The 13,321-nt window shown below is 36.7% G+C and overlaps 1 protein-coding gene across 3 annotated transcripts in view; it reads right to left on the bottom strand.

Moving 5' to 3' along the window:
* The window catches only part of LOC139937159 (uncharacterized), a 51,544-nt gene extending 38,223 nt beyond the window's left edge, over positions 1-13,321 (bottom strand). The window contains exons 1-3 of one of the 3 annotated variants that reach the window (XM_071932195.1): positions 13,166-13,321; positions 10,985-11,074; positions 9,644-9,750 (exon numbers count right to left, since the gene is read on the bottom strand). In XM_071932195.1, the coding sequence (XP_071788296.1) occupies positions 9,644-9,750; positions 10,985-11,074; positions 13,166-13,269 (301 nt within the window). In that variant the 5' untranslated portion in view covers positions 13,270-13,321. Of the gene's footprint in view, positions 1-533; positions 644-4,287; positions 4,387-4,711; positions 5,393-9,643; positions 9,751-10,984; positions 11,075-11,353; positions 11,372-13,165 lie in introns of those variants that run through there. The other 2 variants (XM_071932198.1, XM_071932194.1) reach the window with 2 other exon arrangements.

Here is a 13,321-nt window from a genome sequence, read left to right as displayed (position 1 = left end):
GAAGTCATAATTTGTCCTCCGTATGTTTAAACTAAAAACGGATCTTCCCTTCATGAGGGAAACTTGGCAACTTGATGTCTGTCGAGCAGTAATTGACACTCGCGTTTTCGCTTTCGTTTTCGCTTTCTTGCCTAACGCTATAAACACTATAGAGGGTCAGTTTTGCACCAATAATAACTGACCGCTTACGTTTACATTTACGTTTACATTTACGTTTACGTTTACGTTTACGTTTACGTTGATAACTCGGCAGGATTCCTGCCAAGAGTGCTTGATTGTTGGTGGAGTACAGATCGGTATAAATTGCTACGGTAGACCTATTATAATGTGTCTGTAATGTGGATGTCTGTATAATGTGTCTGTATTGGTTTTAAAACCAAGTGTTTTAAACCACGTGTTTTAAAGGCAAGACATGCCCTTCCATTTCCAATAGAAATGAAAAATAAAAAATGGCGTGCAAACAAATTCTGACAATTTTTTTATGACCATTCTTTCTACTCTATGGACACCCCTGGTTTTCTTGACTCACTTACGGCTCAAACAATCATCACGTTCCGGTCGAAGTGACCATCCAGCGCAACAATCAACTACTTCCTGTGTAACTGTATGGAAACTCTGTCTGTATCCAATTCGGTAAACTGTTCTGTAACAGAAAAGGAAATATTATACTTATCAGTTATTGCCCATCATGTCCTTGATTTAAGGTAACTAGTGGTCATTCAAAACAACACAAACATTTAAAGGCAACAGAACACCTTTGGTAATTGTCAAACACCAGTATTCTCACTTGGAGCAAGTTCGAGTGCGCACATATTTTAGTCCACCAGTGGTCGACCACAGACTAGCAACGCACATGCGCAGTGACGTACTCACCCGAACGACTCGTTTGGTAGTCTCAACCTTCCACCTTTTCGCTAAAGTGTCACTGGTTCCCTTCTGCGCTAAACACATGTTAGAATGGAACATGATGTTGGGACCAGTGAAGAAACCATGGGCTCGAGGCTGGTTCCAAATGGTCGACCACAGTAGTCAACCAATGGTCGACCAGCCTGGGTTCGAGTCAAAATGGTCAACCTTTATTTAACCATTGTGCACACTCGAACTTGCGCTTGGCTATCCTAACATAATGCGTAAAATAACAAATCTGTGAAATCTTTGACTCAATTGGTCGTCGAAGTTGCGAGAGAATAAAGAAGGGAAAAAACACCCTCGTGCACGTGCGCTTTCAGATGCCGAAAAAATGACTCAGACCGGAAGTCTTTTAAAGGGTCAATGTAACTTTTGTAGAACAAAAAACACAAAGTCCACAGATTTACACTAAACTTACACAGTTCGAAGATAATGATAGTAGAAAGCTACCTTGAAAATATTACGTGCTGAGGTGCTGTAGTTTTTGGGAAATCAGTAAAACAATGTCATGAAAATAATTTTCATCTCATGAGACGAAAATTATTTTAAGCATTTACAAACGTATTTTCATGACATTGTTTTACTCATTTCTGAAAAACTACAGCACCTCGGTAAGTAATATTTAAAGGGAAGCTCGCCACTATCATTATCTTCAAACCCTGTAAGTTTAATGTAAATCTATGGACATCTTGAAAAAGTACCCAAATCCTTAAATACTTGAGTTTGGAATTACCGCTTTCTTAAAAAAATACGTAACTTCAGAGGGAGCCGTTTCTCACAATGTTTTACACTATCAACAACTCTCTATTGCTCGTTACCAAGTACGTTTCATTTATGCTAATGAGGACAACTACTTTAGTGTCCAGTGTTACAAAAAAAATGCTTTTAGATGTTTTTATTCCATGCCTTTAGACAAATACTTGTGGCTTTTTCATCTGTTTCGGGTTTCCAAAAGCAACAACATAATGGGAGCAGCTTGCATAAAACACGTTTCGCAAGCTTGTTTGTTTGTATAAAGATGTATTTTTTCTTCTTCAAATTATTGATGAAAGTATGTCACCTTTCATCAGGAAACATCTGGGTTTCCGTCTCACAATGGAGAAAGGTGTCCCTGGTTTTAGTTGTGGATAGTGCATGCATTGTCTGTTACATCACGACAGGATGTTATTATGAAGGCTCCCAGATATCTCGTCAACAAGGATTTTAATTTCATTTCATAAACATCAAAGCGAAACTAGGGTAACATTGAGGGGGCACGATCATAATAAGACAACTTTCTGTTGATTGGGAGCTCATTTTGCTGATGGCCACTTAAAGGCACTGGACACCTTTAATAGTTGTCAAAGACCACTTGGTCTTCTCACTTGGTGTATCTCAACATTATGCTTAAAATAATAAACCTGTGAAAATTTGAACTCAACTGGTCGTCGAAGTTGCGCGAGAATAATGAAGAGAAAAAACACCCTTGTCGTACTAGTGCTTTAAAATGCCTTGAATTCGAGACCTCTAAGCTGAGGTCTCGAATTAAATTCAAATCATATTTTAGCGAGAAATTACTTCTTTCTATGCTTCAGAGGACGCAGTTCCGCGCAATGTTTAATACTATCAACAGCTCTCCATTGCTCGTTAATACCAAGTAGTACGTTTTTCTGATAACAATTATTTTTGAGTAATTACCAATAGTGTCCAGTGTATTTAAAGAAATAGCTTCTCCTAAACAAGATCATTTTCAATACACTCTTACTAATGTGCCACTTTATAATCTGGTGTGGAGGTAAAAGCAGGTGTAAAATAGAACAATAGTTTAGCTGGAAAGAAATTTCCAGTTTTATTTTTATTCTCAAAAACTTGACGACAAATAAAGCAGAAACTTCTATCAGATAAATTATATTACAAACATCTTGATAAGGATTCATGTCATGGCCAAAAACTTGATATAAACAAGCAAGGTATATTAAAAACCTTTAATAAAAGCTTACAAAGAGGGTCAATAAACTGCAACCATCTCGCAGAATCTGAAAGTTCACTAAAGTTCACTTTCGTTAAGCTTAAAGATAACGAACTTTCATTATAAGACAACCCTGCCAATCTATGTGTCACTTGTTGTTCTATATTGCGGTATTTTATGAAAGACAAGGACTCCATATTGGAGTTTTATAATAGACTTGAGTGTTCCAAAGGGAAATATACGTGTTCAAAGTATGGGAAACTGTTTAGTTCAGGCGGACAAAGGAAATAACAAAATAATGCTCCATCAAGTAAGAATTGTGCTCTCATATTCGGTACCTTCTGGGGACGAAGGACAAAACAAAAAAGGGAAATTAAAAGGACTCCATTGGAAAATTCTAAAGACCTGGGTGCTCCACAAGCATCTTGGTGTACAAAGTCTATGTGAAAACCTTAAAGGGTCTATGTACTTTTTGTAGGACAAAAAACACAATGTCCACAGATTTACACTAAATTTACACAGTTTGAAGATAATGATAGTAGAAAGCTTCCCTGAAAATATTACTTGTTGAGGTGTTGTTGTTTTTTGAGAAATGAGTAAAACAATGTCATGGAAATAATGTTTGTCTCACTGATCATGAGACGAACATTATTTTAGCATGAAAAACATATTTTTATGACATTGTTTTACTCATTTCTCAAAAACTACAGCAGCTCAGCATCTAACATTTTGAGGTACGCTTTCTACCAAACGGTGTCAGTTTAATTTAAATCTGTGGACATTGTGTTTTGTGTTACAAAAAGTACCCAAATCCTTTAAGTACGGAGACAATGAAAAGAGATGGCTCCACGGGGATGCATATTTTGAGAATGTGTGTTTGATTTTGTGAGTGTGTGTGTGTGACTGTAAAATCACACAAACAATAATTTTGCGAATCGATGTCGTCAGATCAACAATACATTAAAGGTTATAGAAAGCTGTAATAGTTAGCCCATGAACCGCGAACCATTTTTAAAACACTTATGCAAGTACGTGTGTTGAATAATGCACGTAAAAGAACACAGTGCACTCTTATCGAAAAGAGTAGGGGTTCGCCCCGGTGTTCCTGGTTGTGGCTGCTTCATGCGCCGTAGCACCTTGTAAACCCTTATAAGGTGCTACATGGATCTCAGAATTTATAACTTCAATAATCTATCTTTCCGTAATGATGTATTTGCTAAGTGCCTTGAGTACCTTGTTGGTAGGTAGATATTATTAGATATTATTAATAAATATAATTTAGGGATAATAATCCCCCCCCCAAAAAAAAAAAAAAAAAAAAAAATGAAGGAAACATTCTTTACGTTCTTTAGATTGTATCCATAAGCTCAATACTATCATCCGGGTTTATTCATTCGGCGTATACAATAATTAAATTGTTTGTTACTTACCTTTGAGCTGTACAACTCTTCCAACCGAATAATCCACATTTTGTTTGGTAAAACTGGGTGTTACTAACTGGTAAACTCCTGGCTGTTGTCCTTGTTACTCTGTATTTATAAAACAAATGGATTAATTAAACTTTATACTTCGCTTTGAATTTCATCTCACACGGCTAAACAATGACATTTAGGGCACTTGACACGTTTGGTAACTGTCAAAGACCAGTATTCATACTTTGTGTATTTTAACATAGAATCAGACTGACTGAAGAATAAAGAAGTTAGTCTACTTTCAACCTCTTTTGAATAATTCCACGCTTTTACTTACTTTTAAAAAAAAATGGAGAAAATATAGCAAATCTTTCAAGAAAAGAAACTGGAATCGTTTCACAAATTGTGTTATTATAAGATAAATATTGAGATATTCACTTACTGTTGTTCGAACGTGCACGCGTTTTCATCTTCCAACGAAAGGCACCAACTTGGCGACACGTGGAGCAAGATCAACACAATCATTAAAAATATTATCCTATAAAATCCATTCATCATTTTGGAACACCGTGAAGACGTGTTGACAACTAATAACCGCTCCACAAGACAACTTAATATTCAACTGATTAACTGCTCATCAGTCAAGTCATTGTGATATTCAGGATTTGCATTGTTTAATGCAACTGATATCTTACGGGTTCCGGCCGTTGTTCGGTACCGTCACGCTAACTTCAAGTAGCAATGGCTATAATTACACCTGCTGCAAGCCCACTCAATATTGCAGGGGTATCAGGTGACAAAAACTTGGCCTCATTTAACATGACCAGGACAATCAATACAGGCAAGTAACTTCCAGAAGAAAACAAATGACCATGACGTTCAATCGCGGTATCCCTTTCTTTATTTCACCTACTTTCATTTCATAATTAATGCTATATATGAACCAATTCTTGGTGTATTTCGGTACCGGAAATGCATTGCATGGTCAGTCACTACTGGACCTCCGTTAGTCATAATAATGACCCGCCCTTGTCCATCGGCACTGGGGTGATTCCAATGGGTGAAATTTCTGCATTCTACCGCAGGATATGCCCCCTGCCACCCCTCCAATGCTCAAGGTCTGACCTCGTCTTATAAAAACACTCCCCATTGATTTAGTGTTCTCCAGACAAGGTAAAAATGTCGGCCTATTTTAATATCAAGGCGTTTTAATTAACTCCTTAATTTTGCACACGGAGAAAGTAGTCAGAAAATAAAGGCCTATATAAAACCGTAACAGTCCCGAACCCAATAGTTGTAGTTTACACCCAACATGTCTCAAATGCCCACTCGCTCTACTGGTAGTCTGCAACAACAACAAATAGCCTATAGCTGGTTTGGAGGGTTTTATACCTCTCTTTGTTTCACCAAGATGTCAGAAGACGACACAATCGAAACAAATCTAGACACATGGTGTACGTGCAGATATTCTTTGCCGAAGAATACATGAAAATACAAGTTAGTATAGGCACGCAAGTTTTCTCAACCAATCAGGGTAGCCAACTCATTGACGTAATAGACTCGTAAAATGGACGCACAACTGCAAATAAAAGCTGTCAGCATACTCTCACGCACGATGTAATATTAAAGGTGAGCTAAGCTGATTAAAATGCCGTTTCCCCACACTAACTTAGGACTAGTCCATGACTCTTTATAAGTTATTACATTAAGGCCAGAGGACATTAACGGTAATAACTCAAAATAATTAATAGCATAAAACCTCACTTGGTTATGAGTAATGGGGAGAGGTTGATAGTATAAAACATTGTGAGAAACAGGTCCCTCCGAAGTGACGTAGTTTTCGAGAAAGAAGTAATTTTACACAATTTTGATTTCGAGACCTCAAGTTTAGAATTTGAGGTCTCGAAATCGAGCATCTGAAAGCACACAACTTCGTGTGACAAGAGTGCTTTTTCTTTCATAGATACCTCGCAACTCCGACGACCAATCGAGCTCAAATTTTCACAGGTTTAATTCTTTGTGCATATGTTGAGATACACCAAGTGAGCAGACTGCTCTTTGACAATTACCAATAGTGTCCAATGTCTTAAGCAAGGACGAGCAACTCGGTGAAAACCAACACACGTCCTTGCTATATGAATATTTTGAACTGACTTACGCATTAAACAGTCGTCTGTTCTGGAATTATAGTCCCATCCGCTACAGCACACTCCAACGGACCTCGATGCAACACGGATGCTTGTCAAGTACCTGGCCCTGTATGCAGTGCTGAGTGAAGTTATTAGGGAATCAATTAATATCAAGAAATTTGTAGGATATTTTATTTTGTCCATTTTAAAATTCAGACGTCAAGCGATACCTTGTCCATCCCAGTCAGAACAAAATAAGACATTGAATGTTTGATGAGCCTATAAGCATGAGGATAACCATAACACGCAAAATGTGTGTTCATGGTTTTCGCTCGCAAAACAATTTATTAACTGCATGGTCTTTGTTTGCATAAGTTATATAATACCCTTACATTAATTTGCCATGAGATGCGCTGTTTTATTAAATACTTGTTGTACGATAATGTACGTTTTACTGGAGAAAAATAAAATATCATTCCGGGGGGGGGGGGGGGGGGTATCCTTGATTTTAGTTAAAAATGCCCCTATCTTTCCGATACTTACTATGTGAAAAGCACTGTCTGACATTCCATCAAAGGCGGGCAAATAAATTCAAACCTACTGCTTGAGTATGACACTCGTTGGAAAGTTACGTAACTTTCAGTAAACCTGGAAAGTTATAGAAATAATGTACACATAACTGGGAATTGTTTTCAGAAAAGTGACTTCAGTATATCAATTGAGTTACGAATTCTAATTGATTTTTTTTTCTTCTTTTAAACTTTGTAAGCTTTGATGTGGAATAAAGTGATTGGTTGAATGCTGAATTATTACTTTAATATGGAAATGATACACTTGAGTATTAAAGGAACACGTTGCCTTGGATCGGACGAGTTGGTCTATAAAAAAGCGTTTGTAACCGTTTGTTATAAAATGCATATGGTTGGAAAGATAATTTAAAAGTAGAATACAATGATCCACACAAGTTTGCCTCGAAATTGCGTGGTTTTTCTTTTACTGTGCGAACTAACACGGTCGGCCATTTATGGGAGTCAAAAATTTGACTCCCATAAATGGCCGACCGTGTTAGCCGACGAGGTAAAAGGAAAACCGTGCAATTTCGAGGCATGTTTGTGTGGATCATTGTATTCTACTTTTACAGCATCTTTCTACCCAAATGCATATCATAACAAACGCTTTTCAAAGACCAACTCGACCGATCCAAGGCAACGTGTTCCTTTAACATAGGCCTAACCACCAATTTACTCAACTAGACGGCTAGACCTAATTACAACATTTAACAAATCCATTCTGCACTGGACACCTTTGGTAATTGTCTAAGACCATTATTCTTACTTGGTGTACCCCAACATATTTATGTATACAATAACAAATCTGCGAAAATTTCGATTCAATTGGTCATCGAAGTTGCGATAGAATTACCCTGTTGCACAATTAATGTTTAGGCTTTTAGATGCCTAAAAAGGCTTTTATGCCTAAAGTCTTTTAACAAGGTAGCAATGGGTACAAACTGCATATATGACACGGCAATTATTACTTTTACAAATAATATATTAGAATAATAAAAAAATCAAACTTAGGCTTGACTTAAAACATTATAATTTATACTTTTTAGAACTTTTTTTACTTACGTGATGTTGTTCGTACAGACATTGTCGCCACCGGTGGATATACAAAGAACGACGGGTAGAAAGCTCAAAACAACGGCAGCCGCCTTGGCGAGTTTGATGAGCCGTGAGTTGATCATTGCTTGTTGTTGCTATAACTCTGCCGTTAAACTCTTGAGGCAGAGGTGGGATCTTCTTTTATACCAGACGCGGTATCCAAAATTGGATACCGTGTACGTATACGATAAGTTGCAATTATTTCTTGTGTACGTACCCGTGTACGTACACGGTAAGTTATCGTTTACATGATAAGACAGAGGTAATTTTTGTATTCATGTGGCGAAAATACGCTTCCGTATTAATTTCATCTGTTACTCGCGAGATTACAAAATGTCCTCCGGGAGTCCCTCTCGGGAGTAGACAACGAGACAATATCCCGAGGCAGCCATCAACGGAAGGGATATTTTTTCATTGAAAACGAAGAGCTTACTTAAAGCAAAACCTTTATAAGAAACCGAAATGAGTTCATGAAGCGTAGATTGACAAATAGTGAGGTTTTTTATTAGTATATGACAAACCCCCTATCTTTCTTTACAGGCATTGCACTCCTTCGTTACAAATTTCCCCTTCCATAAGTTTTGTTTTTCCCCCTAAATCATTTGCAAATTTCTATAGGCCTGACTGTAATTAAAATTAGTTTAATGCCAATGAGGGCGCTATACAAACAGTGGTTGACCCAAACGGATGACTGTTCGCATTATGCACTTTATGAATTCACTGCTTCCGTATAAGCACTGATTCTTTGCTTACTGTTATAAGCAGAGTATATAGCACTAAAGCAGAGCCATGAAGTTGGGTCCATATTGGTAAAACGGACGTGGGAGTTAAAACTCCACTTTAAAGCCATCTGACACTTTCGGTAAAAAAAAAAAAAAAAAAAAAAAAGTTCACAGATTTACAAATAACTTACAGGGGTTACAGAAGACTTCTCTTGAAATATTATTCCATTAAATGCTTTGGTTTTTGAGAAAACATTAAAACAATATCAATTCTCGATTTCGAAAATTAACATGACACGGCGAAACGTTCGGAAACAAGGGTGGGTTTTCTGTTATTTTCTCCCGACTCCGGTGACCGATTGAGCCTAAATTTTCACAGGTTTGTTATTTTATATATAAGTTGTGATACACGAAGTGTGGGCCTTGGACAATACTGTTTACCGAAAGTGTCCAATGGCTTTAAGTTCCGGTTCTCTGTGAATGGGCTCTGTAATGTTAACATGGTTGTATGACTGGTTCATGAAACAATTAAAATGAATAATGAATAATGAATAATGAATAATGAATAATGAATAATGAATAATGAATAATGAATAATGAATAATGAATAATGAATAATGAATAATGAATAATGAATAATGAATAATGAATAATGAATAATGAATAATGAATAATGAATAATGAATAATGAATAATGAATAATGAATAATGAATAATGAATAATGAATAATGAATAATGAATAATGAATAATGAATAATGAATAATGAATAATGAATAATGAATAATGAATAATGAATAATGAATAATGAATAATGAATAATGAATAATGAATAATGAATAATGAATAGTTTTACTTACGTATGCAACTATCGTTTGACTCGTTGTACATCCAACCGTCACAGCAAACCAGACCATTAAATCGAACTAATCTGTACCTGGTTGTGTTCTGCATTCGGTAAACAACCCTGTCAATGTAGAGATACTTAATTTAGAATTGTATTGACAATTGTTGAACAGGGGGACAAAAATAGGTTTTGAAGTCTCCTTAGGGGTTTGATTTTAAATTTAAATGAATGTTTTTTTCTTTATTAGTTTAGAGTTTAAATTGCACAAGTATACATGGTTTTTGAGGCCAATCGAGGTCATCATGTAGGGCCTACATGTGAATCGACACATCAAAAATGTAATCAAATAATAGCGACATTTACCGTTTACTTGTTATAATGTATTTTTAAATTAATAATAATAATAATAATGATGATGATAACAGCAGGATTTCTATAGTAGCGCCATTCCATCTAGATCATACATGGCCCTCAGCAACAACAAGCAATGAAAAACAAAGCGCAAGTGAAAACAGGTGAGTTTTTAAAGTTGTTTTTGAATGAATATGACGAAACATTATCCAGTGATCTGATGTGAGGTCGTTGTTCCACAGTTTAGGGTCAGCAGTTGTGAAGGTTTACTCTGTGTTTTGTGTTTTAGTGTCCTCGGTGTTCATATCATTTTGTTATTTAGTCTATTTCATCATTGTATAAAGAGGGGCACATTCAAGTGTCGAAATCGGTTTTGGGATCAACTCTTTTTTTTTTTTAAAGGGTAGAGTGATTATGGACATGGGGAGGTGGTAATTGGAAGTCAACGTCACAATCTAACACGCATCCAACGTACACACGGATACGGTTTATCAGTTGTATGTACTAGGTGGATTACACAAAGTGCTTACATTACCAGCAAATGGTTTAGCAAAAAACAATATTATGTAATGTTCCTTTAAAGACACTGGACGCTATTGGTAACTGTCAAAGACTAGCCTTCACAGTTGGTGTATCTCAACATATGCATAAAATAATAAACCTGTGAAAATTTGAGCTCAATCGGTCTTCATAGTTGCGAGATAATAATGAAAGAAAAAAAAAACATTGTCACACGAAGTTGTGTACGTTTAGATGGTTGATTTTGAGACCTCAAATTCGTAATCTGAGGTTTCGAAATCGAATTCGTGGAAAATTACTTCTTTCTCGAAAACTATGGCACTTTAGAGGGAGCCGTTTATCACAATGTGTTCTACCATCAACCTCTCCCCGTTACTCGTCACCAAGAAAGGTTTTATGCTAATAATTATTTTGAGTAATTACCAATAGTGTCGACTGCCTTTAACGTTGATTTGTCATAAATATTGAGAATGTTTCCTCTTACCTGATCTGTTGACATTGCCACCAATAACACGTCGTCATATGCGTCTCATATTGAGCGACCTGATATCCCTCCACGTACGATTCGTTATATCTGCAAATTAGAAATCACAAGTTTAAAAGCTGATTTGAAGGCACTGGGTACTGTTATTAATCACTTAAATTAATTGATAGATAAACACTTTCAACTCGGTAACGAGCAATGGAGAGCTGTTATTAAACATTGTGAGAAATGCCTCCCACTGAAGTAACGTAGTGTTTGAGAAAGAGGTAATTCAGACATGAAGCCTATTATAATTGACATCTGAAAGCACACACAATAATGTGCAACAAGGGTGTTTTTCTTTCATTATTCTCTTGCAACTATGATAACCAGTTGAGTCAGAATGTTCACATAGGGTGCGTTCGTTTAGCTTCCCTGGGTCGACGCCGGTCTGTCCCCGGTACGTTCGAATAGCTTTGACGTCATTCCAGGGGCTCACCCGGGTCAGCCCCAGTGGGTCACTTGGGGCTGGCCCCGGGTGCATGACGTCACTATGAGAGCGGTGACTGGTCGTTCGTTTAGCTCTTGTCAGGGGCTCACCCGAGTGAGCACCGCGGGGTCGACCCAGGGAAGCTAATCGAACGCACCCACTGTTTTATGCATATGGGCTCTGCTGGATACACCAAAATGAGAATACAATTGTCTTTCAGTGCCTTAAACTCATTGTACAAAACTTTTACTTTAAACAAAGCTTTGCCTGTAAGAACTGACGCTCCATGTTGACAGTGTTTGACCTTGTTTGACCTTCTTGCAACTCGACAGTCGGAACATCCCGATCAAGTTTCAAGAATATGACAGCCATCATTTCCGAAGTGTTGATAACGATTACTAGAATTTCAACCCGGATCATAAGAACAAAATAACTCGTTTTGTCTTTCGTTTTTTATTTTATAATCAAAGACTGTGTGAATAAAAAGAATTATATAGGCCTATTGTTCGACAATTTTCCTCATGACATCTTTTAGTTATCCCCAAATCTCGAGAGCAAACTAAATAATGAATAGTAAACTCTAACCCCAACTTTAAATTACGGGAAAAGTCTTATTCGAAAACAGTTCAAATAAATGTACTGTAAATGTTATAGCGTTAAAGACTTTGGACAATTGGTAATTGTCAAAGACCAGTCTTTTCAAACCTGTGAAAATTTGAGCTCAATTGGTCGTCGATGTTGCACAAAAACACTCTTGTCACACGAAGTTGTATGCTTTCAGATGCTCAAAATCTAATTCTGTGATCTCAAAATCAAATTCGTGGAAAATTACTTCTTTCTCGAAAACTACGTCACTTCAGAGGGAGCTGTTTCTCACAATGTTTTATACCATCAACCTCTCCCTATTACTCGTTACCAAGTAAGGTTTTATGCTAATAATAATTTTGAGTAATTGCCAATAGTGTCCATTGCCAAAATAATAATTGCTATTTAAAGGCGATACGACAATAAAAAAAAATTGCTTGAATCTGGCAGGGACATAACTAGTTATTACAAAAAGAACAACAGCAACAACATTGTAACTACTTGTCTAGATGTTTTTATTGAGAATGTACTCCGGTACATAGAATCGGTGGTTAATGTGTATTTACAAACAAGAAATAAACTACTCTTTCGTTCCACTGCCAGAAATGTCTTCTTGCCATGAATGGTTTCCGACAAGTAGTTATTCAGTTCACTGACCAATCGTTCAAGAAAGTTGAACTGACTTCCGCGTGCCACACTCGGTATTAAAATAGGCCTACAATTTCTCGAAAAACACGAAATTGCGTAGGCATATAAATAGTTTATTGTGTTTTTGAAATGGTTTATCATTGCCATGTAAGCGGTAGTCTTTAACACTAGATGACGTCAAGAGGCAACTATATCTGCCGAGACAAGTACTTCCCAGAGCATTACAAAAGTACATTTTTTTTTGCATTCGGTTGTTTTCCTTTGGTCATACAAAATGCACCTTTCCTCAAATAGGACGAGCCAGATTTCGCAAAAAGCTTAGATAAGACGTCGTAACTACTAACTATAAGCAAAGTGTTATTTCACAAAACAAATCACCATGGCAATACTGACAACTGGTCTTTTATATTATATTATGGATATTAATATTTTGTGAAACCCAACATTACTGTTTCTTTATTAACTTTTAAGATACTTACAAACTGGTCCGATTGCACACATGGTCCTGATCCAGAGTAAGTGAATAACTCCCATGAAATAACGCGAAGAATAAGACACAAGACAAGACGATCAAACGAAACATCTTAAAGTCTAACGAATGAACACTAATCCTACCTGTACATCAGGTAATGAGA

Source organism: Asterias amurensis, chromosome 5 (genome assembly GCF_032118995.1).
Source record: "Asterias amurensis chromosome 5, ASM3211899v1".
Taxonomy (NCBI): domain Eukaryota; kingdom Metazoa; phylum Echinodermata; class Asteroidea; order Forcipulatida; family Asteriidae; genus Asterias; species Asterias amurensis.
This window is presented reverse-complemented; position numbering and strand designations above follow the sequence as displayed.